This window comes from Bubalus kerabau, chromosome 1, assembly GCF_029407905.1.
Source record: "Bubalus kerabau isolate K-KA32 ecotype Philippines breed swamp buffalo chromosome 1, PCC_UOA_SB_1v2, whole genome shotgun sequence".
NCBI lineage: Eukaryota > Metazoa > Chordata > Mammalia > Artiodactyla > Bovidae > Bubalus > Bubalus kerabau.
Window position 1 is genome coordinate 195093557 of NC_073624.1, and position 27538 is coordinate 195121094.

The window sequence follows — 27538 nt, forward strand, 5'->3', positions numbered from 1 at the left end:
GTCACATAACTAATGAGATGATATAGCTAGACCATAACATATTTTCTGTCTGGTTCTAAAGTAAGATACATTTTTTACTAGACATTCAATGTGAGCAATTCTATTTTTGCTCCTAAGAGAAATATAATAAGCCACTCACTGAACCCTTTATACACCAAAAAACTGGACAACCTAGAAGAAATGCATAAATTCCTAAAAATACACACAATCTACTAAGACCAAAGCATGGCAGCATTATTTCCAACCACCGAGGCATGGCAGCAACCTCAGTGTGTGTCCATGAAAAAACAAAATGTGATTTATATATACACATTCAAACACACACACACACACACATATATATACATGTGGTGTGGTATATATATTTATATGCATGTGGATATAAAATAGTATCTTATTCCATAAAAAGGAAGGAAAACCCTGCCATTTGCAATAATATGGATGGAATTAAAGTAAGTCAGAGAAAGATAAATACCATATGCTCTCCCTTACCTGTAGAGGTGGGGAAGTAAATTCACAGATACAAAGGACAGATTGGTGGATGCAGAGGCAAGAGTGGGAGACAGGGTAAAATGGATAAAGGGGATCAAAAGATACAAACTTCCAGTTATAAAATAAGTCATGAAGATGTAATGTACAACGTGGGATTAATAATGAATTTTGCATACTTGAAAGTTGCTAACAGAAAAGATGAAAAGATCTTGTCATGAAAGTTCTCTTTTTAAGAAAAAAAAAAAACAATTATAACTATGCTTTTAAAAAAAAAAAAAAAAAAAAAAAAGCCTCTTACTTGTCAGGAAGCAATTCTGCAATGAAGTTTTCTACTGACACAGCAGTCTGTTTTTCATGAATCACTCCAGTTCGACGCAAGCTATCTATCCGTTCCTGGGCACCCTGAATAGAAACAGTGTATATTAGAAACTATTTCAAGTTAATCAGTATTAAATATGCTAATTGATGATTATATAAGTAATGTGTGTACACATTTATACCCAAATACATATATACTCATTATAAACATGAAAACATACAGAACAGCAGCAAGTAAATAGTGAAGAGGCTCACTCATATTCCCCTTAGTACTGATAGTCTGCAACACATCCTCCAAGTTATTCCTATACGCATTATTATTTTGGTTGCTGTCGTGGAATGAATAATTTTATATTCCATGGTCTAATTGGTTATTACTAATATAAGAAAACTATGTGCTTTTTAACGTTTATCTGACAAGAGGCCATCTTAAATGTTTCAATCCTAGTAGTTCTTTGGTTGATTCTCTCAAATTTTTCTAGGTAAGCAATCTTATCAATAGTAAATATGTTTTTTTCTCTTCTGAGTCCTTTTATATATATGGCCGTGGATGGAGGAGCGTGGTTGGCTACAGTCCATGGGGTTGCAAAGAGTCGGACACGGATGAGCGACTTCACTTTTAAATTATGCACCAAAATGACAGTTTTTTTAACTGCAGTGTATTCATTACACCAAAGCTTATTCAAGAAAATAATTGCCATTTATGAAATAAAACTGAGGGGCTGAGAATACTATACAGATAACTCAAAAATCATGAATGAAATATATATCTATAGTAGGAAATTAAAAGCTGGATTAGCAAGGACAAGGCTGCCATTTACTACTTTCATTTGAATCACTTCATACAAGTACTCATGAATGATGTTATGAGAATGAGTTCAAAAAGCTACATAAAACACTTCTGAGTAAAACTAGTCATGGATAATACACCTATTTTTATCATGAACAGCAGCACTAAGCAGTGAATGAGATTATGAGGTCAATTCTTCAAAAACAAAAATTAAGAAAGCCAGGGCACTTTTAGAAACAATAGAATTTATTTCAGAAACAAATAAAAAAAAAGTGAGAACATGTAAACCAACTTGTCATTAGTTGCTAAACATGAAAGAAGATGTGATTTAAACTACAACGGAATCAAGCTGTATTTCTGCTTACTCTTGTATCTCGGCTACCTAGCACAACATGTAACTTAACAGGTACTCAGTAAGAACTTACAACATGAAAAAGTGAACAAGAGAAACATCAAGGGCTTCTAAAGGCCTATAGCCCTAACGTTAGGCATCACCAAATTGAATGTGGAGATCACTACTGAATTTGGGAGAAAATACAACAGCTAAGATGAACTTAATTCTTTGTATGGGATAAAGTACATCTGCCTAATTCACTCCTCCCAAAAGGTAGTTATGGCTAATTTTTATTATAAAAATGTTTAAGTAAATGTTAATTCAGTAAAAACTATACGGGGATTAGTGGGCTGTTTATAGAGATTCATTCGCAACTTTTTAAAGATGGTATCTCAACTATGTACCATAAAAAAATAGTCCTAGATTTCATGCTCCCAGGAAACAGAAACTCAGTCAGTTCATTTTTAACTACCCTATAGCACACGGCTTATACTGCATAAGGTTCACAAAATATTTACCTGAAATGAATTAGCACCTATGAAAGATAGGATGGTGAGTTGGGAAGACAAGTTTACTTCTTGTTTTTATTCATGGAACCCAGAATATGCAGAGCGGGTAAATCAGCCTCTCTCCTCCTCTGACCACAGCATTTACTTAAATGCACATCTTTTAGAGTCACAAGTAGAGACACTTCAATATTAGTCCCATGTTTTGAAAAGGGAATTTTAACTTTATTTTTCAGCAGTGAAAGTGAAGTCACTCACTCATGACCGACTCTTTGTGGGCCCATGGACTGTAGCCTACCAGGCTCCTCCATCCATGGGATTTTCCAGGCAAGAGTACTAGAGTGGGTTGCCATCTCCTTCTCCAGATGATCTTCCTGACCCAGGGATCGAACCTGGTCTCCCACATTGTAGGCAGATGCTTTACTGTCTGAGCTACCAGGGAACTTAGCAGTGAAGGAGAATAAAAAACTAGGTAGTTTAAAGGCTTGGTTAATTTGAAGTAATTATCTCAGAACTGAAATAAGATGCAGAAAGGCCTCTAGAGGTTACACTGTGCTCTGAGAGCTTAAACTAAGCAACTTGGATTCCACACTTCTTCCTAATTTCTAATGGATAGTAACAACATGTCTGTTGAATATAACCTATAAGACAGTGGTCAATATACCTGGTTTTTCAGTAAAAGTAATACTTAGCATTAGAGAAGTCTCGGGAGCTTCCTAACTTTAATTATGGCTGATTAATTTCCTTACATCAAAAAATCAAGCGAGTTCCAGAACAACATCTACTTTTGCTTTACTGACTATGCCACAGCCTTTGACTGTGTGGATCACAATAAACTGTGGAAAATTTCTTCAAGAGATGGGAATACCAGACCACCTGATCTGCCTCCTGAGAAATCTGTACGCAGGTCAGGAAACAACAGTTAGAACTGGCAGGCTGTGTATTGTCACCCTGCTTATTTAACTTATATGCAGAGTACATCGTGAGAAATGCTAGACTGGATGAAGCACAAGCTGGAATCAAGATTGCCAGGAGAAATATCAATAACCTCAGATATGCAGATGACACCACCCTTATGGCAGAAAGCAAAGAAGAACTAAAGAGCCTCTTGATGAAAGTGAAAGAGGAGAGTGAAAAAGTTGGCTAAAAACTCAGCATTCAGAAAACTAAAATCATGGCACCTGGTCCCATCACTTTATGGCAAATAGATGGGGAAACAATGGAAATAGTGTCAGACTTTATTTTTTGGGCTCCAAAATCACTGCAGATGGTGACTCCAGCCATGAAATTTAAAGACGCTTGCTCCTTGGAAGAAAAGTTATGACCAACCTAGACAACATATTAAAAAGCAGAGACATTACTTTGCCAACAAAGGTCTGCCTAGTCAAAGCTATGGTTTATCCAATAGTCATCTATGGATGTGAGAGTTGGACTATAAAAAGCTGAGTGCCAAAGAATTGATGCTTTTGAACTGTGGTGTTGGAGAAGACTCTTGAGAGTCCCTTGGACTGCAAGGAGATCTAATTGGACCATCCTAAAGGAAATCAGTCCTGAATATTCATTGGAAGGACTGATGCTGAAGCTGAAATGCCAATATTTTGGCCACCTGATGCAAACTGACTCATTTGAAAAGACCCTGATGATGGCAAGGATTGAAGGCAGGAGGAGAAGGGGATGACAGAGAATGAGATGGTTGGATGGCATCATCTACTCAATGCACATGAGTTTGAGCAGGCTCTGGGAGTTGGTGATGGACAGGCAGGCCTGGCATGCTGCAGTCCATGGAGTCGCAAAGAGTCAGACACGACTGAGCAACTGAACTGAACTGAAACAATTTCATATGCATAAAGGAAAACTTAGGTTTAGTTCAAAAAACCATTCACTTCAAATAAAAGCAGATGGATAGAAAAAAATCTGGTTTGAAATTTTAATACTCTGCTTTATTTTCTTCTCATTAGCTCCCTCTAGTGTACCCAAAATAAACAACTGATAAAATTACAAATTAGTTTGATATTTTATCAGTTTCAATGAATTTGAAGCTTGTATTAAAGACTGTGGAAAAGGAAACCATGTCTAAATTTGAGGGGCAAAAACCAATACTAAAACAAATCTGTCAAATAATAGCAAAATCACAACATAAACTAAACTATGTTCATAAAATAAGGTTTTTACAGAAAAAAATCTCCATCAGCCTTTCAAGTTCAGTATCTAGTTATCTGAAATATCTTTGATGTAATGATATTTAGCACAACAAAATACTGAAGACTCAAGCCTTAAAAACCATGAAATTCTGAGTTATATTCCAAAAATCATGTAGTGATCTATCATTAGAAAGTATTAACAACTTATCAGCTGACAACTTTATCTGGTCCTTTTTCTGTTTTTTTTCCAGAACAATCAGAAACCACATGACTTGCCAGAAGATTTTACTGAGTCACTGTGTCATTTGCGTCCATAACATCCAAAACGTTATTTGGAGTTGTCCCTTTGGATGACACTCGGGAGGATTTCATGTTCTGAGGTAATCTGGGGACACGAGATATGTCTTTATTTTCTACTGGGAGAGGGCAGAGCTTATAAAGAGGAGATGAGAAAGGAGATTCCATTACAAGTATGTATTCAGTCAGAACATTTTAGGAAAGAATGCATGTGGAAACTGAGGAAGGAGAAGCTGAGTTCCTAAAAACTCTCTGGGTCTGCCTCGACCTTGCAGTCTTTGTGTCTCACCAGAAGCTCACAGAGACAAGTGTGAAGACAGTGCGCTGTCTGATGGCAAAGGCACTATCACAGCATGGCAGCAGACGGGCAGCCAGAGCTCTCTTAAGGGAAATATCTGTTCTGGTAAGGTTTGTTTACCCCAAACTTTGAAACAGCTCCCAGAGTGAAAACATCTTTTGCATTAGACTGTTTAGTTGAGAAAATTACTTTTAAAAGTTTACCCTAGCACTTTCAATTGTACTGTTTGTGGCTTGATACCAAATTACCTCAATAAGGCTGCTAGATATTCATTTAAAAAAAAAAAACAAAAAAACAAGGCACTATTCTAAGAGTTCATATCTGTAAATAAAACAAAGATCTATGTTCCTGTAGAACTTAAATTCTAGTGGGAAAAAAAGCATTAAAAATAAAAATAATATAAATTATATAGTAGATCAGAAAATGCTGAATGCTATAGGAGGGAAAAAAGAGGGTTAGAGGGATCAGGAGTGCAGGATCAGTGGGTGCAGCCTGCAGTCCTAAACTAGGCAGTCAGGACAGGCCTCGCTGCACAGGGAAGACTTGAGGACTCGAAGGAGGTGAGGGAGTCAACCAAGTAGGTGAGAAAAGTGTCTCACAGAGAGCTAGTGGAAAGGCTGCAAGAGAGCAGCCTGTTAGACAAGGATGAAGACCTGTAAGGAGGCCAATACAGTTGGCATGGAGTGAGCAAGGCGTAAGACTAGAGGAGACGAAGCCAGAGGAACAACAGAAGGCCACTGGTGTTGCCACTGTGGAGAATAGTATGGAGGTTTCCTAAACAACTACAAACAGCATTACTATATGATTCAGCAACCCCACTCCTGGGCATATATCTGGAAAAGACAAAGACTCTATCTTGAAAAGATACATACACCCCAATGTTCATCAATAGATGAATGGATAAATAAGATGTGGCACTGCCATTTGCAGCAAAATGATGGACCTAAAAGATTATGACACTAAGTGAAGTAAATCAGAGAAAGACAAACATGATATTGCTTATGTGAAATTAAAAAAAAAAGTACAAATGAACTTATTTACAAAACAGAAACAGATTCACAGATATAGAAAACAAACTTATGGTTACCAAAGAAGAAAGGGGATGCGGAATAAATTAGGAGTTTGGGATTAGGCTTCCCTGGTGGCTCAGATGGTGAAGTGTCTGTATGCAATGCAGGAGACCCAGGTTCGATCCCTGGATTGGGAAGATCCCTTGGAGAAAGAAATGGCAGCCCACTCCAGTACTCTTGCCTGGAAAATCCCATGGACTGAGAAGCCTGGTAGGCTACAGTCCATGGGGTCACAAAGAGTTAGATACAACTGAGTGACTTCACTTTCACTTTCATTTTGGGATTAGCAGATATACACTACTATATATACAAAAAAAAATAAACAATAAGAACCTACTGTATAGCACAGGGAACTATACTCAATATTTTCTAATAACCTATACTGGAAAAGAATCTAAAAAAGAATACACACACATATATATAGGATATAACTGAATTATTTTGCTATACACCAGGAACACTGAAAATCAACTATACTTCAATCAGGAAAAAAAAAAGTAGGCCAGTTCAGCCAGGTCATATGGTGCTGTGGAAGCCATGGTAAGAAATTTGGATTTTTACACTATGGGAAACATAAAGTTCTGAAAAGAGAGTGACATGGGTTGACCTAGTGTGCTGAAAGAATTATCCTGGCTCCTCTGTTGAAGATAACCTACAGGGCTACAAGGGTAGAAACTGACGACCTGTTAGAAGGTGAATGCAAGATTTCAGCAAGACCTTGTGATGGCTTCACCCAGGGTGGGGGCAATGAAGACACTGACAAGCAGTCAGATGCTGGATGTATTTTGAACGTATAGTGAACAAGATTTCTTGATGAGTTGGACATGGGTAAGGAGAGAAGTCAAGGATGACTCCAGGTTTCTCATCTGAGAAAATGGAAGGACACAGATGTCATCAACTGAGACGGAGAAATCTTGGGGAAACAGATAGAAGGAAAGAAAAGTAGTTGAGGACTAGACGTATTGAGACATTCAAGTGATGGTGTCAAAAAGGCAACTTTTATATAAACCTAGTTTACATGAGAGGTCTATGCTGGAGACATAAACTCAAATCTGTCAGCATACAGCGGCTATTCAAAGCCATGGGACTGGATGAGATCACCAGGACAGGGAACACAGATGAGGGGACAGAGATCATCAAGAGGCTGGAGAGAAAAGGAGGCGCCGACAAAGAAAGCAGAAAGGAACTAGAGAGGCAAGGAGGAAACCAAGTGTGGCATCCGTGAGCACAAAAGACATTACAGAGGAGTCTTAAAGCCCATGCTAGAGCAAAGAAGATGGAACTACACTGGTGACCTTGAGAGCACATCCTCAGTGGAGTGGTGGAAGGTGACACCCTGACTGAGGGGACTGTTAAGACAATATGAAGAAAAGAACTAGAGATAAAAGTGTTGGTAACTGGAAGTTTTGCTACAAAATGAAGCAAAAAGCTAAGGTAGGAGGTGATGGGGAAACAGGGGAAAAAAACTAAGGTTTTCTTTGGTTTTTCTTTTTAAGGTGGGAGCAGTGTTTGTATGCTGATGAACTGTTCACTTGTTCTTGCATGTCTGTATACTGATGGTGATGATAAAACATGTATGAGAGGGAGGGCAGAACTCTCGGAACTTAGCACCTAGAAGGCTAGGGGGGACTATGTCTAGTATGGTAATAAGATTGGTTTGGATAACCGACAGGTTTTTGTTTGTTTTTAATGATTATAGGCCAGAAGACCAAGTATGTGAGATTCAAGTGGAGGTGTGAGTATGCAAGTGTATGAAATCTGTCTTCAAAATAAGCCATTCTATCATCTGCCACTATTATGTAAGGATTATAGACACCTACAGATGCAATCACAAGGTCATCTTCCTTTACCAAAAAGTACAGCAATGTCTTACTTTAGGTGAGTGCATTATAAGATTTAATAGGTTTCTACATGCTGGTGAGACCCTGGCAAACTCTGATTATACACAGGCATTGTGCCTATAACTTGCCAGGTAGTTGGGTCTCTAAGGTAAATCAGTTAAAAGGACAAGGAAAGAGAAGACTCAAAGTAAGCAAGCTAAGAAAGATTTTTCGGTGAGTGGCTGAGATCCCCTTACCAAGTACAAGAGAAAAGGGGGACTCGCCAGGTAAATTTAAAACCCTGCTCCCAATAATCAAAACATATTTTTAGATTTCTTTAAAATTCCACTATCGTCGTAACACTAGAGAGTTGTCCAATTAAAAACCAAATTAGTATTTCAGTATGTAAAAACCCAACAACTCCACAGAGACCATAGAATTATTGTCAGAATTATGAAAAAATAAACCAGCAGTTTCTATATCCTAAAAAGATGTTCTATTACTCACTTTTAATCCCGCTGCATAGCCCACTGGTTGTGGGGCAATGTTGGACTGTCCGGCTTCCCCTATAACCACAGCTAGGCCGAAGACCTCCTGGAAGGCATCTCGGACGGCAGCAACTTTTACTTCTTTATTTGAGGTCACTACAATATCCAGTTCACCTCCAGATTCTAAAAAGACCAGAAGAAAAATTCAAATTAATGAATTCTCTTAATTACTACATGCACTAACATTTTATGACATAATTAGTACCAACCTGGCAAAACGACCTAAGATATAGATTAACCTTTTAATTGGCTGAGAAACTGAGGCCAACAAGGTCTTGCCCAAGGTAACACAGCTACTTAGCAATGATATCAGGACTCCACCCTAGGCCTGTACATTTTGACTCTACCATGTGAGGTAAGCACACACACTTCACCCTGTCATCTAACATCTTGTTCTGAGATTTCTCAAAAAAGCTGTGAAACATTTTGCTCTTGAAACAACACTATGCTGTTCCTTAGTGTCTTTTGGAGCAGTTGAAAGTATTTTCCAAATATCTGAGCTTTTTATTATGGACTTTTTCCTGATTGGAATAATGTTCCACAGATCCCATCTTTATTGGAATTTCTTAAGTCATCAAAACCTAAAAGCAATGGGTTACATAGGAAAGAAAAAGAATATGTCTTTTTTTTTCCCCTCCATGTGGGATATAGCTCTTGACCCAAGCAAAGTACTGTTCCATTAGGCTTCAGCTCAAAAAGCTGTTCAGTTTGTGATGACTCATGTCACTTTTAATGATTATAAAGACAGCTCATCAAAAAAAATGTAGAAACTTAAACTGTGTTAAAATCCATTTCTAATAGTTCCTATGCTTTCTTGATACATTTGAAATTGTTATAGTGATTTCTAAAATATTTGTATAAAAAGATGGTTAAGTTCCACTAGAGTTTTGTTAGATCCAAATGGTCTAGTTTTTGCTGTCAATAGCTTTTTCACACTCAAGTCTTACTGCTTTTTATCTGCTAATAATAGAAATTTCATTTTGTATCTTTCTCTCCCCTCCCCCCCCCTTTTTCTAGATGTCATGCAGAGTACTAGCCTGAGGAAACTCTTGGGTTTGAGTCCCAATTTTATCATTTACTGGCTCTGTTACCTTGGGGAAGTCACAGAGCTTGTTTCCTTATAGAAAAATTCCTGCCACCTCACAGAGCTTGCTCTAAGGATTAATAAGGTAAACGCTTCAAATAGGTAATGGGTCTAACAATACCCATTAAAACAACAAGAGCTCCAAAAATACTAATTCTCTTCTTTTTCTCATGAAAAATAAGATCCTGTGAAAAGAATAAATATACTACAAATTATATCAAACTTGATTACTATGAATATATAAAATCCATATATATGGTAGGGTCCAATTCTAAATCGTGACAATTCAGCTGAATTAATTCTTTGATTCAATTTTCTACTTAAAGGGAAGCAAAGTGGCTGTTAGCTCCAAGTTGTATGACAGAGAATAATAGTAAATTTCTCTGAACACAAGTTCCTCATCTAAAACTTGAGGAAAATGACACCTAGCTTGCAGATCTCTTATGAGAATTAGTATCTGGCAGATCATATTTAATAAATGGTACTTACCATTAGTAGGTCTTGTCTTTTGACATTTACTAGACAGTCAATTATCAAGAGACTCAAGACTTGAGAAAGTTATTAACTTTTTATTGCTACTGAAAAATCTCTGTTCAAGTACCTGGTGCGCAGCTTTGGCCACTAAATTATTATCTTCAATAGATTTACTAATAATTGGTCATAAATCCTGCTGAGAGATTATGTTATTTCACTTATTGGATATGTACATTAACCATCTGGAAAATTCTTGGTAATGAGGGTTCCAAGGTGGTTAAAATTAAAATAGCTTCCCTAGCAAACTTCAGTAATGAAATATTATTAGTAAACAGATTAACAGCCTCTAAAAAGTTTATTCCTGAGTTACACATAACCACATGTAATTAAAGTAGATAACTGAAGAAATGTCAAAAGCCAAATATGAACAAATCAACACTTCTAATGTCAATAGTGATAGTAAAATTCATATAAAGCAACACTAACCATATTTATAATTAAAATCAGCAAGTATACTAATAATTCAAATTTTTACTAAAATTCATATAAAGCAACACTAACCATATTTATAATTAAAATCAGCAAGTATACTAATAATTGAAATTTTTACTCCTGCAAAGTTCGTGCTGTGAAGTTTTCAAAAATTTTAATGACTAAGGAAAACATGAATTAAAAGCACCAAGACTAACAATCAACGTAAGAACATAGGATTGCCACTGATTGTAAGACCTATAGGATTACACTCAGTGGCTGACATGAGCACATACTTTACATGGCAGATGCTGCTCTAGTTTAAGTACATACTGATATACGGAGCCATGCCAGGGTCCAGCGTTGTAATCATGCTTTCTACCGAATGTTTTGTTTTATCGAGCACAGATTTCACCATAGGGTTCCCAGCCACACCCTGCACAGAACAAATTCACATGTGAATACACATTCTAAGCAAAAATCACTGTGATGGTGAAACAAACTTTAAGTTTCCAATGCACTGCAGACCTATGCTTCTCTAAAGTGTAAGAAAAATAAGGCTATGGCAACGTCAAATTGCTATGAAATTTCAAAACACTTCCTCTCAACTTCTCTTTATCTCATTGTGGATTGACAGCAACCAACAGACCCCATTTCAAGCAGCACTGACCTTGAAAGTATGTTTATTGTATATAAGCATATGTGTATGCATATATGTTAATTGCATTTCTATGTAAACATATATTTTTACTTCATTTCATTATTTGTTATCTATATAAAAGACTAGGCAAAACTTGTCCATTAGTGTCCCAAATACAGTCTGTAATCAAGTGTTTCTCCAAAGACTCATATTTTGTTCCCTAATAGTAAAAACAATTTATCTTTACTTCCCAGAAAAATTAATTACTTTAATATATAATATTTTACATTCTATGAAAGTTTTCTTTTTTCCTACTTCCTATTTGTCTTGTTCCCAAACTCTCACTTTTAAAAAAGTCAGACCTATTCCTCTGAATTCTTAAAACCACACTAGTAGATAGAAAGAACCAGATCTGAGGAGTTCCTTTCATCTATGCTTCTCCCACAGTCAAATAGACTTAGAGGGAGCAATGCCTCCTGAGATGGCATCTGGTTAACAGGCCATGATTCCACCTGTCTCAACTACCATTAACCTAAGGTGATTCAAAACAAAAATGTCTTCATAACATTGATATTTAAGACTGTCAACTCATCTTATGCTGAACATTAGAAGAGTTATTTACAAAATCTGTACAGCTGAACTATTACAACTGGTAACTGACATGCAAACACAGGCTCTTAACAAGAAAAAGAAGTGATAGTTCCTACACAAAGAAAACGTTTAAAAAGCACAAAGTGATAGAAAGAAGCAAGCTTAGAAAAAATGCCATCTTTCTAATACATAAAGCTCAAATGCTGTAAATCAGCTTAACTACCTAACAATCAAAAAATATGTTTAACGTATAATCCAATTGCAACCAAACCCTCAGTCTACTGAAGGGAACTTGATTGACAAAGTGACTTTGGAATCATTTAAGAAAGTGGTTAAGAAAAATACATGGAAAATACCAGTACAGAAAAATTCTGAAGAGAAAAACAGAAAACTTAATACAATCAAGTGCTGATTTGTCTTTAAGAATGCAAAGACTGCAAACCCACCTTTCTATCTGACTCAACAGATACTCCGATCCCCACCTCAGCACAGAGTAGGCTTTCAATAAATATTAGTGTAACAAACAGTCACAAGTATTAAGATAGTGTGGTACTGCTGCAAGGACAGGCAGAGCAGTGGAATACAATACAGAGCCCACTAACTGACATTATCACACACAGTTTAGTAACTAAGATGAAGGTGACAAATCAAATCACTGGGATATGATTTCAGAATACTCGATTAAGTGGCTGGGAAAAAAGTAAGTTTGATTTCCACCTCCATAATATATTCAAGTATCAGCTATATCAAATGGTATGGTAAAAAAAATACTGCCATAAGAAAATTAAAAGAAATCATAAAAAACAATTATCAAAATGTAGTAGGTAAAGGTCATTTTTATCATTTAAAAAAACTCATATAAATGACTCCCAAAAATTTTGAAGATTGTGTGTCAATAAAGCATAATAAAGTTGAAATATATGATAAAAATGGAGAATATGGCAATGTATGACAGCATAAAATAAAATATTAAGAGTTCTTATGAAGTCAATAAAGAAAGTAATCCCAATTCAAAACTGGGCAAAGAATATGAATACAGACTTCACAAAAGAAAAATACAAATGTCAAAAATCACAGTTAAAAAAAAACTCAAATTCAGTAACAAAGTAATGTAAATTTAAACAAGGTATTATTTGCCTGTCAAATTAGAAAATACTATATTTCAATTAATAATCACTTCTCACAAGTGAAAGATCTTACAGCGGGGTGTTCTGTTATAATTTACCTGGAGGGCAATATATATCTGTAGTTTTTAAAATGTTCACACTGACATTTATTAGGAATTAACCCTGATAAAGCAGAGGTACACAAAGATTTGCATACAAGAGGCTCATCATAATTTTATTAATAAGAATTACAACCAGAAAATGCCAATAACAGGTTAGTGAACTAAAACATGGGAAATAAATGCAATGAATAACATGCTGGGCAAAGTAGACTGAAGAATATTTTATGGCTGGGAAGATGTTCATGATCACGAAGTAAAGATAAACGAAAGACACAAAATTGTGTCCACATGTTCCTACTCCACTTTGCTTTTAAAGAGATATATCTACCTAGATATGCACATCCAGAAGACTAAGAGGAACTATAGAAAAAGTATAGTGAAAGTGAAAGGCACTGAGTCACGTTCGACTCTTTGCAACCCCATGGACTATACAGTCCATGGAATTCTCCAGGCCAGAATACTGGAGTGGGTAGCCTTTCCCTTCTCCAGGGGATCCTTCCCAACCTAGGGATCAAACCCAGGTCTCCCGCATGGCAGGTGTAATCTTTACCAGCTGAGCCACAAGGGAAGCCCAAGAATATTGGAGTGGGTAGCCTATCCCTCCTCTAGTGGACCTTCTGGACCAAGGAATCAAACCGGGGTCTCCTGCATGGCAGAAGGATTCTTTACCAACTGAGCTATCAGGGAAGCCCAGAAAAAGTGTAATAAGACTAAAAAGATATTTTACAATGATTTTTCCTTATACTATTCTTTTTTATTTTCAAAATTCTCTTAAGTTTTATAATTAAAAACTTACACACGGTTTTTAAAGTAAATACCCCTTACCTTAATAAAACCCCAGAGTCCACCAGCTGAAGCTTCATCCTGACCTCTACCAATTCTAGGGTCTTCCTGCTCCTCTGGGAAAGTGATGGCTGATGTGGTTCCAGTTCCCTGTGCCACAGATGTCAAACCGGCTTGCTGAGTAATAGGAGTTGGCAAAATACCTAGTTAATGGCAAAAATGTTAACACATGTAATTTATTCTATAAAATATCTCCTATAAAAAAGATGCTACAACATATGAAATGAGTAGTTCAAAACAGCTTTAATCATGTTACTATACACTCAGGCATTTCAACACTGAGATATGAATTCAAAGAATCACCTAAATTATACAAACTCCAAAAAAGAAATTTCTTTCCTTCTTCTTAGGCTTATTATCTAGTGCCCTGAAAATGGACAAAAAAATATACCCCAAAATACTTCATGTTTGTCCAATGTAGCATGTGGACGCAAACAGCTACAGCCTGATTCTCCTTAAGGCATAAAAATAGCTGATATAAGCACTCAAGCTCATTATACAAAATGAAAATAAAAATTAGTAAACATATCCATATACAATATTTTAACTAAAAAAGAAAATCCACAAATACATACACATGGGTGTCATACCTGCACTCTGCAAAAATTTTTGTTAAAGTAGATAATCCAAACTGGATTAAAAAAAAAAATCACAACAAAGTTGTTTCTTTTCCTAAAATTAGAGAAACAATAGGAAGAATATGACAGGATGAAGTTTTAATACTGATTTCCAACAACCATTCCAGGGAAGCCAAAGAACAGCCATTTCTAGGTGTTCCTGACCTAGAAAATAAAATAGTCCGACACCACCAACTTACGGTACATACACTTACTTGATTTTGAACTTTTACATGGCTAAATAAAACTACTCCCTGGATTGTTCAGTTCTGATAATTTTTAAGTAAAGCTAAACTCAGACTTCACCTTGGTGTTTCTCTATAACCGCACAAAATGTTAGGACAAAATTTTGTAATTTTGTCTTACATTTCCCTTCCTTCGTGGCTCAGCTGGTAAAGAATCTACCTGCAATGCAGACCTGGACTAGATCCCTGCGTTGGGAAGATTCCCCTGGAGAAGGGAAAGGCTACCCACTTCAGCATTCTGGCCTGGAGAATTCCATGGACTGTACAGTCCATGGGGTCACAGAGTCAGACACGACTGAGCGACTTTTGCTTTCACATACTAACCATGTTCTAAGTTTTATATCATATAAAAATCATATATTAAGTAACATCCATTTTATTTTAATACTTTAAATGAAAATAGAAAGCTCTGAAAATCAAAGAAAAGAGAATAAAACATTCATGCAGAGTAACAAGAACCCTCTTTTACTGCTGCTAAGAAAGTAAAACAAATGGTGCAGCTGCTTTAGACAATAGTCTGATAGTTGTACTAAAGTCAGCAATTCTGACATGCATCCCAACAGCAGCACTATTTACAAGAGCCAAGACATGGAAGCAACCTAAATGTCCATCAACAGATGATTCAATAGATGTGGTATATGTATACACCATGGGATAGTACTCAGCCATAAAGAAAGAATGAAATAATGCCATTTGCAGCAACATGGATGGACCTAGAAATTATCATACTAAGTGAAGTAAATTAGACAAAGACAAATATCACGTTATTACTTATATGTGGAATTTAAAAACATGATGCAAATGAATTTATTCACAACACAAACTCACAGACATACTAAAAATAAAAAAATTGATGGTTATCAAAGGCGAAGAGGAGGGGATAAATTAGGAGTTTGGGATTAACGGAAAAACATTACTATATATATATAACAGATAAATAACAAGAACCTACTGTATAGCACAGGGAACTCTACTCAATATCTTGTAATAACCTATAATGGGAAAGAATCTGAAAAAGAATAGATATAGATATATGTATAACTGAGTAACTATGCTGTATACCTGAAACTAACACAATGTTATAAAGCAACTTTACTTCATTTTACTTAGAAAAAAAAAAATGAAGCCCTTCAGGAAAAAAAAAAAAAAACAAAAAAAAAAACTCAGCAATTCTGAACCTAGGTATATACTCAAGAGAAATGAAAACATTTCCATGTAAAACTTGCACACCAAGGTTCATAAAATCAGTACTCACCATAGCCACAAAGTGGAAACAACCCAACAGTTTATCAATTGATGAATAAATAAAAACATGGTATATCCATACAATGGAATATAATCCAGTCCTAGAAAGGAAGAATGCTCTGACACCTGTTACAACATGGATGAACCTTGAAAACATCACACTAAGTGAAGGTGGCCTGTCACAAAAGACTACATATTAATACAAGTCCATCTATGTGAAATGTCCAAAACAAGCAAATCTACAGAGACAGAAAGCAGATTAGTGGTTCTGAGAACCATGAGGAGTGGGAGATGTATGGAGCGACTGCTGACAGGTGTGCAGTTTCTTTGGGGGTGATTAAAAGGTTCTAAGATTGACTGTGGTGATGGCTGCACAACTTGGTAAAAATAGTAACAACTATTAAACTGTACACGTGGAAGTGAACTCTATGGGAATTACACCTCGATGAAGCTGTTTAAAAAAAAACAACAGATAATACATTCCCTATAGCCAGCCACCTGTTTCAAAGTGTCAATGAGAGAATACCTGTCACTGGAGGTGCAGAAAACGATGGCATCAGGGGTGTCTGTGGAGCTCTTCCTGCATGTCCCCTCGTAATGTCGTAAGTTGAGCCAACAGAGAATCCCGAAGTGGGAGGACCCGAAGGGGGTGCAGATAAGAGAGTGTTTGGGGCAGAGGTGGAAGGCGGGAAGTGGGATAGAGGAGGATGACTGAAGGCAGCAGCCGTCGGTGGAGAAGCAGGAGGTGGCAGAGAGGTAACGAGTGGAGGAACGGAAGGAACTGGTGAAGATGGCACAAAGGGCAAGGGTGCCGCAGGCTGCACAGGAGGCAGGGACGGCTGGGGGGTGGAGTACACCTGTGGCAGGCTCTGCACAGAGGACCCGCTTGGAGAAGAGAAGGTGCTGGCTGCGGCTAGGAAAGAGGGGAGGAAAAACCACACTTCAGTGACATGCTTTTCACTTGGTTTTCAAAGTATCTTATTACCATCTTGGAAAATTTTTCAATTTAACAGACCCTGTTCCCAAGAGTTATCTTTAAATACATAATTAACAATACATGAGTATGACTGAGTGCAAATGACTTTCAATTCCCATCAGTAAAAGCAGCAGGTATATAAAATTAAGTTATGGTATTGCACATCTTTGTGTTTCTGTTTGTTTTGTTGTGCTTTTAATAAAACAGACCTGTTTTCATCTCTGCTAATACGAGCATAAAACCTCACAATTTAAGGCTCAAAAACTTTGGTCAGAAGGTTAATCTCCACGAAGTCACAGAACATTAGACAAAGCTAACATGCGCTTTCTAGGATATTTCTGTCATAACAAAGATGATTTCTAGTTAATATGAAAACAAAAAATAAAAATTAAAGCAAAACAAAGATGTTTTCTGCCTTTGGGCTTAAATAAAAAAGGCTATTTACCTTCATCCTGGCAAAGATTACAGAAGTTTTAGTATATAAACACACCTCAAGTTATTTTGCTTCATTTTACAAATTGAAGGTTTGCGGCAAACCTTATGTCAAGCAAGTCTATCGGTGCCGTTTTACCCAGCAGCATTTGTTCTTTGTGTCTCTGTGTGACATTCTGGTACCACTCAAAATATTTCAAATTTTACATTATTATTTTATTTGTTATGGTGATGCATGATCACTGATCTTTGGCAGTGCAAAAAGATTACAACTTGCTGAAGGCCCAGATGATAGCCAGCATTTTAAAGCAATGCTTTAGCAAAGTATTTAATTGAAGTGGCTACATTTTGAAGTGGGTACATTGTTTTTAGACATAGGCATAATCTATTACACACTTAACAGACTACAGTATAGTTCAATCGTAATTTCTACATGCACTAGGAAATAAAAAAATTCATGTGACTTGCTTTACTGCAGTGTTTTGGAACTGAACTCACAGTATCTCTGAGGTATGTCTCTAGGCTTTTGTTAAATGACTCTGAGAAAAGATGACAGTATCCTGACTCTCCTCAAAACCCACTGATGCTAGACAACTGCACGTACCTAAAGGAGCCGGGGAGGAGGAGAGCGCAGCAGAAGCCAGGCCCCCAGAATTTGGTGGGGGGGTCCCAGGTGGCGTTGTCTCTATTCCACTTTCTTCCATCATTTTTCAATTTTAGTACAACTAAAAATATTAAAATGTAATAAAGATTACACAGTAATAAAAAGTATACTTATAAACCTTTTATCAGTTCAGTTCAGTTCAGTCGCTCAGTCGTGTCCGGCTCTTTGCAACCCCATGAATCGCAGCACGCCAGGCCTCCCTGTCCATCACCAACTCCCGGAGTTCACTCAGACTCACGTCCATCGAGTCAGTGATGCCATCCAGCCATCTCACCCTCTGTTAAATGTACCAATCCCTTCTCCTCCTGCCCCCAATCCCTCCCAGCATCAGAGTCTTTTCCAATGAGTCAACTCTTCGCATGAGGTGGCCAAAGTACTGGAGTTTCAGCTTTAGCTTGTATAGTTAGCGAATAAAGCATTTAAAGAAGAGCTAACACCTATCCTTCTCAAACTCTTCAAAAAAAAAAAATCGCAGAGGGAGGAACACTCCCAAACTCATTCTATGAGGCCACCATCACTGATACCAAAACCAAAGACATCACACAAAAAGTAAAATTACAGGCCAACATCACTGATGAACATGCACACGAAAATCCTCAACAGAATACTAGCAAACAGAATCCAACCACACATTAAAAGGATCACACACCATGATCAAGTGGGGTTTAATCCCAGGGATGGAAGAATTCTTCAATATATGCAAATCAATCAATGTGATACACAACATTAACAAATGGAAGGGGTAAATCACAGGAAGATCTCAACAGATGCAGAAAAAGCTTCCAACAAATTTCAATACCCATTTATTACAAAAACGTTTCAGAAAACAGGCACAGAGCAAACCTACCTTAACACAGTAAATGCCATATATGACAAATCCACAGCAAACATTATTCTCAATAGTGAAAAACTGAAAGCATTTTCTCTAGAACAAGACAAGGGTGCCCGCTCTGGCCAATATTATTCAACATAGTTCGTTCTAGATGTCCTAGCCACAGAAATCAGAGAAGAGAAAGAAATAAAAGGAATACAAATTGGAAAAGAAGAAATAAAACTCACTGTGGATGACATGGTAGTGTACATGGAAAATCCTAAAGATGCCACCAGAAAACTACCAGAGCTAACCAATGAAGTTGCAGGGTACAAAATCAATACACAGAAATCTCCTGCATTTCCACTCACTAACAATGGAAGATCAGAAAGAGAAATTAAGAAAACAATCCCATTTACCATTGTAACAAAAAGAATAAAACACCTAGGAATAAACCTACCTGCAGAAACAGAAGACCTGTATGCAGAAAACTATAAGACCCTGATGAAAGAAATCAAAGACAACACAAACAGGTGCAGAGCTATACCAAGTTCTTCGTCTGAATAATCAATATTGTGAAAATGACTACATTATCCAAAGCAATCTACAGATTCAGTGCAGTCCCTCTTAAACTACCAATGCCATTTTTCACAGAACTAGAACAAAAAATTTTTACAATTTGTATGAAAACACAAAAGACCCCGAACAGCCAAAGCAATCTTGAGAAAGAGTGAGCTAGAGTAATCAGGCTCCCTGACTTCAGCCTGTACTCCAAAGCTGCACTAATCAAGACAATACAGTACTGGCACAAAAACAGAAATACAGTTCAATGTCTACAGATAACCTGAGGCATCAATGGGCACCTAATCTGTGACAAAGGAGGCAAGACGATACAATGGAGAAAAACAGCCTCTTCAGTAAGGGTGCTGGGAAAACTGGACAGCTACATGTAAAAGAATGAAATTAGAACATTTCCTAACACCATCAAAAAATAAACTCAAAATAGATTAAAAATCTAAATGCAAGTCTAGACACTATAAAATTCTTAAAAGGAAAACATAAAACATTCTGACATAAAATGCAGCTGGATCCTTTCTGACCCACCTCCTAAAAAAACATAAAACCAAAAATAAACAAATGGGTCCTAATAAAACTTAGAAAGCTTTTACAAAGCAAAGGAAACCATAAACAAGATGAGAAGACCTTCCTTAGAATGGGAGAAAGTATTTGCAAATGAAACAACTGACAAGGGATTAATCTCCAAAATATACAAGCAAATCACGTAGATCAATATCAAAAAAATTAACAGCCCAATCAAAAAATGGATGGAAGATCTAAATAGACACTTTTTCAAAGAAGACATACAAATAGCTAATAAACACATGAAAAAGTGCTCAACGTCATTTATTACTAGAGAAATGCAAATCAAAACTACAATGAGATATTACCTCACACTGGTTAGAACGGCCATCATCAAAAAATCTACAAACGATAAATGATGGAGAGGGTGTGGAGAAAAGGGAACCTTCATACACTGTGAGACTGTAAATTGATAGAGCTACTAGGAGAACAGTATAGAGGTTCCTTAGAAAACTAAAAACAGAACTAACATATGATCCAGCAATGCCACCATTTGGGCACATATTCTGAGAAAACCATAATTCAAAATACACATGCATCCCAATGCTCACTGCAGCACCATTTACAACAGCCAGGACATGGAAGCAACCTAGATGGCCATCAACAGATGAATCGATTAAGAAGATACAGGGGTGCATACACACGATGGAATATTACTCAGTCATAAAAAGGAACAAAACTGGGTCAGGGATAGACCCAAGTCTGTCATACAGAGTAAAGTCAGTTAGAAAGAGAAAAATATCCTGTATTAACACATATGTATGAAATCTAGAAAGATGGTAGACAAGTCTGTTTGCAGGGTAGGAACAGGGATGCAGACACAGAGAGACATGTGGGCATGGTGGTGGGGTGGGGAGAGGGCAAGGGGGAGATAAGCTGCAGAGCAGGACTGACTATACACACTTCCACATGTAGGACAGATAGAGAGTGTAACACAGGGACCTAGGCTCAGGGCCCTGTGATGACCTACAGGGGAGGGCCTGGGGTGGGGGGATGGGAAGGAGGTTTAAGGGGGAAGGGATATATGTATTCATAGAGCTGATCCACTTTGCTGTACAGCAGAAACTAACACAACATTGTAAAGCAACTACATGCCAATAAAATAAAAATTACATAGCTCAAATGTAAATAAATAACCAACAGATAGATGTCTGTTTTTACTGTATACAATGCCACTTATTTCCAGGTGAAGGATTTGTCAAAATTTCTAAAAAAGTAGTCTGTGAGACTTATTTAATGTGCAAACAATCTGAGACTTTTTCATACACCTACTTCATAATTGAGAAATAATTTTATGTTAGCTATTTAATTACCCAATATATTTCAAATAGTAAATTACTAATTTAATTTCTGCCACAGGAATGCATGTTAGATTTATATCTAGATTCCAGTCACTATTACTTCAAAAATATGTAAAGTATTTTTGAAACACTTCCTCCCTCCTCACTAAGCAGTGTACATGGGCTACTCCTGTTAACAGGCTACTCCACTTCTCAGGTGGCTCAGAGAAAAGAATCTACGTGCCGATGCAGAAGATGTGGGTTCGATCCCTGGGTTGGGAAGATCCCTTAAAGAAGGAATAGGCAACCCACTCCAGTATTCTTCCCTAGTCCCAGTTTTTCTTTGTTTACATTCTAAAAGGTACCCCCATAATGGTTAACCCACCTGCCAAGCCAAGAGAAACGGGTTTGATCTCTAGGTCAGGGAGATCTCCTAGAGAAGGAAATGGCAACCCACTCCAATATTCTTGTCTAGGAAATCCCATGGACAGGAGAGCCTGGCAGGCTAGTCCACCGGGATGCAAGTCAGACATGACAGCAACTAAACAACATAATGGCTAAATGATTAGGTCTCAGCTTTTAGAAAAGTCAGGTTTTAGCAAAAGTGCCACGAGCATTTTCCCTAACAGACAAAAATGGATTACAAAATGTTAGAAAATTTCCTTAAAAATTACAAACTTTCAAGCCTGCTTCAAGTATAAAATCAGAACTTCTAAATACATCAAATACATTTTTGAAGTTTTTATTCATTTTACCAATATTCAGCGAAGGTCAACCACTTGCCAAGCCCTACACTGGTGCCTCTGGAAATAAGAGGGTAAGCAAAGGCAAACAGGACACTTACAGTCCAGCCCAGGAGACAATCAGTAACACCAACATACAGAGAACTGCAGCCTGCATGATGTGCTCTGAGGGTAAGAACAATTCTGTTTGCTAGAAAATGATTTTGACTTGGGGTCAGAAAGGGATGATCAGGATTTAATTAGGAAAGGGAAAGAAGACAAGGAGGGTACATGCCAGGAAAAGTGACTATGTAGAGTCAGAAAGGAACAGGAATGAGGATTGCAGACCTGATGGGAGCCCGGACTGTACTGAGATTTACAAGCCATGTTAAAGAGTGGAATCTTCTAAGAGAAAGTCACTGTGGGGGCATTCAAACTAGGGATGATGTATTTGTCTTTTAACTTCTTTGAAGGAATTTCAGGCTCACAGGAAGATGCCAATATAGAGCAGAGTTCATCAGTGCCCTAACCCAGCTCCTTCCAATGACAGCATCCTACCTAACTAGGGTTCAACCACAAAGTCTAGGAAATTAACTCTGGCACAATATGAGTAACTGAAGTATAAACCGTCTTTGGATTTCACCTGCTTTTATTTACATGTGTGAGTGTGTACACAGTTCCATGACATTTCATCATATGCACTGACTCAGGGAGCCACCTCCACAATCAGGACACAGAACTGTTCATCTCCCCAAACTCCCACATGCTGTTCCTTGGTTACACCCTCTCATCTGCCATACACCCTGACAAACAACTGTTCTCTATTTTCTCATTTCATGAATGTTACAAAAATAAAACCATACTGCATATAGCCTTCTGAAATTGGCTTTTTTCATGCACAAGAGTGCTCTCAAGATCCATCCAAGCCATTGGATGGATAGGTGGTTGGTTCTTTTTCATTGCTGAAAACTATTCCATTTTATAGATGTACCACTGTTTGATTATCCATTTATTTGCTGAAGGACATTTAGGCTGCTTTAGGCAATTCACATTTGTGTTTTGAAAACATTCCTCTGACCAAAGAATGCAGACCATGCCATAGGGCATCTACGTAGAACAGACACAGGAAGACCCTTAAGAAGGATACAGAAGTATTTCAAATAACATTCTAGACTAGTGATTCTCAAACAGGGAGTGGAGAAGGGTGATTTGCCCCTCAGGGGTCATTTGGCAGTGTCTGAAGCTGGAAGAAGCACAAGCTGGAATCAAGATTACCAGGAGAAATATCAATAACCTCAGATGCAGATGACACCACCCTTATGGCAGAAAGTGAAGAAGAACTAAAAAGCCTCTTGATGAAAGTGAAAGAGGAGAGTGAAAAAGTTGGCTTAAAGCTCAACATTCAGAAAACGAAGATCATGGCATCTGGTCCCATCACTTCATGGGAAATAAATGGGGAAACAGTGGAAACAGTGTCAGACTTTATTTTGGGGGGTTCCAAAATCACTGCGGATGGTGACTGCAGTCATGAAATTAAAAGACGCTTACTCCTTGGAAGGAAAGTTATGACCAACCCAGATAGCATATTCAAAAGCCAGAGGCATTACTTTGCCAACAAAGGTAGGTCTAGTCAAGGCTATGGTTTTTCCAGTAGTCATGTATGGATGTGAGAGTTGGACTGAAGAAAGCTGAGCGCTGAAGAATTGATGCTTTTTAACTTTTTTGGTGTTGGAGAAGACTCTTGAGAGTCCCTTGGACTGCAAGGAGATCCAACCAGTCCATTCTGAAGGAGATCAGTCCTGGGTGTTCTCTGGAAGAACTGATGCTAAAGCTGAAACTCCAGTACTTTGGCCACCTCATGCAAAGAGCTGACTCATTGGAAAAGACTCTGATGCTGGGAGGGATTGGGGGCAGGAGGAAAAGGGGACGACAGAGGATGAGATGGCTAGATGCCATTACTGACTCGATGGACTGAGTTTGAGTGAACTCCGGGAGGTAGTGATGGACAGGGAGGCCTGGCGTGCTGCAATTCATGGGGTCGCAAAGAGTCTGACACGACTGAACAAGTGAACTGAAGACATTTTTGTGGTCCAATGGTTAAGAATTTGCCTTCCAGTGCAGGGGACGTGGGTTCGAACGCTGGTTGGAGAACTAAGATCACCACATGCTGCAGGGCAACTAAGCGTGCACGCTGCAACTGCTGAGCCCGCACGTTACAACCAGAGAAACCCATTCACTGAAAAGAACGATCTCGCATGCCACAGCTAAGACCCAGTGTAGCCAAATAAATAAATATTAAAAAAAAAAAAAAAAACCAATTAGAGAGTATTAGGGGCATCCAGTAGGTAAAAGCTGGGGATACAGCTAAAAATTCTAAAATGCACAGGACAGTCCGCACAAGAATTATCTGGCCCCAAACACCAATAATGCCAAGGCTGAAAAACTTTGGTTTAGCCTAAAGTTATGACAGTGGAGATGGAGAAGAGTGGATAGACTCAGGAGATGTTTAAGTGGTAAGACCCAGCAATAGACTGGATATGGGGTCCAGAAAAGGGAAAGGCATGACGTGCACACCTGGACAGATGGTGGTGCCATTCAATAAGATAAGGAACACTGGAGGACGTCAAAGTGTGTGTCTGATGTTTTGGGAAAGAAGGGATTACAGGGTATTTAATATTGGACATGCTAAGTGCAAACTCCTTGAAACAACCAAGTGCAGCTGACTTGTTTTGCAGCTCAGAAACCACATAAATGTGGGCTTCATCAGTTCACTAATAATCTCTAAGGTCATGTGCTGAAAAGAGATAAACTGAGAAGACTAAGTGAAAAAAGAAGATGGCGCAACGAACCCTTGAAGAACAGCCAAGGAGGGGAAAAAAACACCTGCAGAGAAGAATGAGAGACCACAAAAACAGGAAAAACACCAGAAGGCAGCAGTGTCCAAAAACCAGAGAAGAGTGTTTCAAGGCAACGGTATCAAATGCTGCTGCTGCTGCTAAGTCGCTTCAGTCGTGTCCAACTCTGTGTGACCCCATAGACGGCAGCCCACCAGGCTCCCCCATCCCTGGGATTCTCCAGGCAAGAACACTGGAGTGGGTTGCCATGTCCTTCTCCAATGCAGGAAAGTGAAAAGTGAAAGTGAAGTCGCTCAGTCGTGTCCGACTCTTAGCAACCCCATGGACTGCAGCCTACCAGGCTCCTCTGTCCATGGGATTTTCCAGGCAAGAGTACTGGAGTGGGGTGCCATCGCCTTCTCCGATCAAATGCTGCAGAGAAGCCAAATAGGATGATATATGAAAAAGTGAACAGATTTCCCAAACTGGAGTTAAAACTTAGTGAGAGCTGTTTCCAAAATGGAGTGAAGATAGCAACCAGTTTCAACTGGACTGAGGTAGGAAGTAAAGAAAATATGTACAACACTTTTAAAAGTTTTGCTCTGAGTGTAGATGAAAGATCTATGGGCAGGAAGTAGGAAGCAGATATCCAGACAGGCAAAATCCTTTCATTCAACATCATCTACTTCTGCTTCATTGACTATGTTAAAGCCTTTGACTGTGTAGGTGACAATAAACTGTAGAAAATTCTTAAAGAGATAGAAATACCAGACCACCTTACCTGCCTCCTTAAAAATCTGTATGTAGGTCAAGAAGCAACAGTTAGAAGAGGATATGGAACAATGCACTGGTTCAAAATTGGGAAAGGAGTATGTCAAGGCTGTATATTGTTACCCTGTTTATTAAACTTATAAACAGAGTACATCATGTGAAAGGCCCAGGCTAGATGAAGCAGAATTTGGAACTGAGATTGCTGAGAGAAATATCAAAATATCAAAAACCTCAGATGTATAGATGCCCTTCTACCCTAATGGCAGAAAGTGAAAAGGAACTAAAGAGACTCTCGATGAGGGTGAAAGAGGAGAGTGAAAACGCTGGCTTAAAACTCAACATGCAAAAAAATAAGATCATGGCATCTGGTCCCATCACTTCATGGCAAATAGAAGGGGGAAAGGTGAAAACAGTGGCAAATTTTATTTTCTTCAACTCCAAAATCACTGTGGAATCGTGACTGCAGCCATGAAATTAAAAGACATTTGCTTCTTGGAAGAAAAGCTATGATAAACCTAGACAGTATATTAAAAAACAGAGACACCACTTTGCCAACAAAAGTCCGATAGTCAAAGCTATGATTTTTCCAGTAGTCATGTACAGACGTGAGAGATGGACCATAAAGAAGGCTGAATGCCGAGAAATTGATGCTTTTGAATCATGGTACCAGAGAAGACTCTTGAGAGTCCCTTGGACAGCAAAGAGATCCAAACAGTCAATCCTAAAGGAAGTCAACCCTGAATATCCATTGGAAAGACTGATGCTGAAGCTAAAGCTCCAATACTTTGGCCACCTGATGCAAACAGATGGCTCACTGGAAAAGACCCTGAGGCTAGGAAAGATTGAAGGCAGGAGGAGAAAGGGGTGAGCACAGAGGATGAGATGGATGGATGGCATTACTGATTCAATGGACGTAGGTTTGAGCAAGCTCTGGGAGACAGTGAAGGACAGGGAAGCCTGGCATGCTGCAGTCCATGGGGTTGAAAAGAATTAGACATGACTCAGTGACTTAACAACAGATCAAAGGTAGATAATATGGGACAGAACCATCTTCTGGGGACTTTATCACTCCCTAACCAAGCTATCTCTCTTAATCTCATTTTTCCACTGGTTATTCATCTTCCTACTACAAATGCTACCAATCCTCAAAGTGATTTGTGGGAGTCAAATTTAAAGGTAGACATTACTGAATGCACTTGCAAACGAACTTGTACAATGAATACAACCCATAAAATGGAATATTGGTCAATTTCTTTCTGTCTTTAAAAGCTAGACTGTTTGAGAACTAGTTTAACAACAATATTGGGTAAATCTTGGATTCATAAACAATGTGCTCAATCGTGTCTGACTCTTTGTGACCCTTGGACTGTAGCCTACCAGGCTCCTCTGTCCACGGAATTCTGCAGGCCAGAATTCTGCAGGCTAGCCATTTCCTCCTCCAGGGGATCTTGCCCACCCAGGGATCAAACCCAAGTCTTCTGCACTGTATGAGGATTCTTAACCATGGAGCCACTAGGGAATATAATACCATCTACAAAAGAAAAGTTACTGTGATAAAAGTAACAGGGAAATGTCAGAGTTGGGAGAGGTTCTAATGCTTAGTCTCAACACAAAAAGTATATTAATGTATCAGCATTAAAGAAAAAGTGATGGAAATGGGTTGGAAAACTGGGTCTGTTTCTGGATGCACTCTGCTCTTCCAATTTTCTTGTGCCCTGGATTTTCTCTTAAAGGTGGCTACTTATAAAGATGCAACAGATGGACTAGTGAACCTCTGATAAACATAAAATCTTATTAAAAACGATTACTACTGTTGATGTGCTACCGGTTCAATAGATGCTCTCTACTACCCTTTA

The 27538-nt window shown here is 38.1% G+C and overlaps 1 protein-coding gene across 10 annotated transcripts in view; it reads right to left on the reverse strand.

The window, feature by feature from the left end:
* The window catches only part of PRRC1 (proline rich coiled-coil 1), a 139699-nt gene that overhangs the window by 37834 nt on the left and 74327 nt on the right, over positions 1-27538 (reverse strand). For all 10 annotated transcript variants that reach the window (XM_055548539.1, XM_055548484.1, XM_055548493.1 and 7 more), the window contains exons 2-7: positions 18065-18185; positions 16579-16965; positions 13928-14088; positions 10977-11079; positions 8574-8737; positions 791-894 (exon numbers count right to left, since the gene is read on the reverse strand). In XM_055548539.1, coding sequence (XP_055404514.1) covers positions 791-894; positions 8574-8737; positions 10977-11079; positions 13928-14088; positions 16579-16965; positions 18065-18167 — 1022 coding nt within the window. In that variant the 5' untranslated portion in view covers positions 18168-18185. The remainder of the gene's footprint in view (positions 1-790; positions 895-8573; positions 8738-10976; positions 11080-13927; positions 14089-16578; positions 16966-18064; positions 18186-27538) is intronic.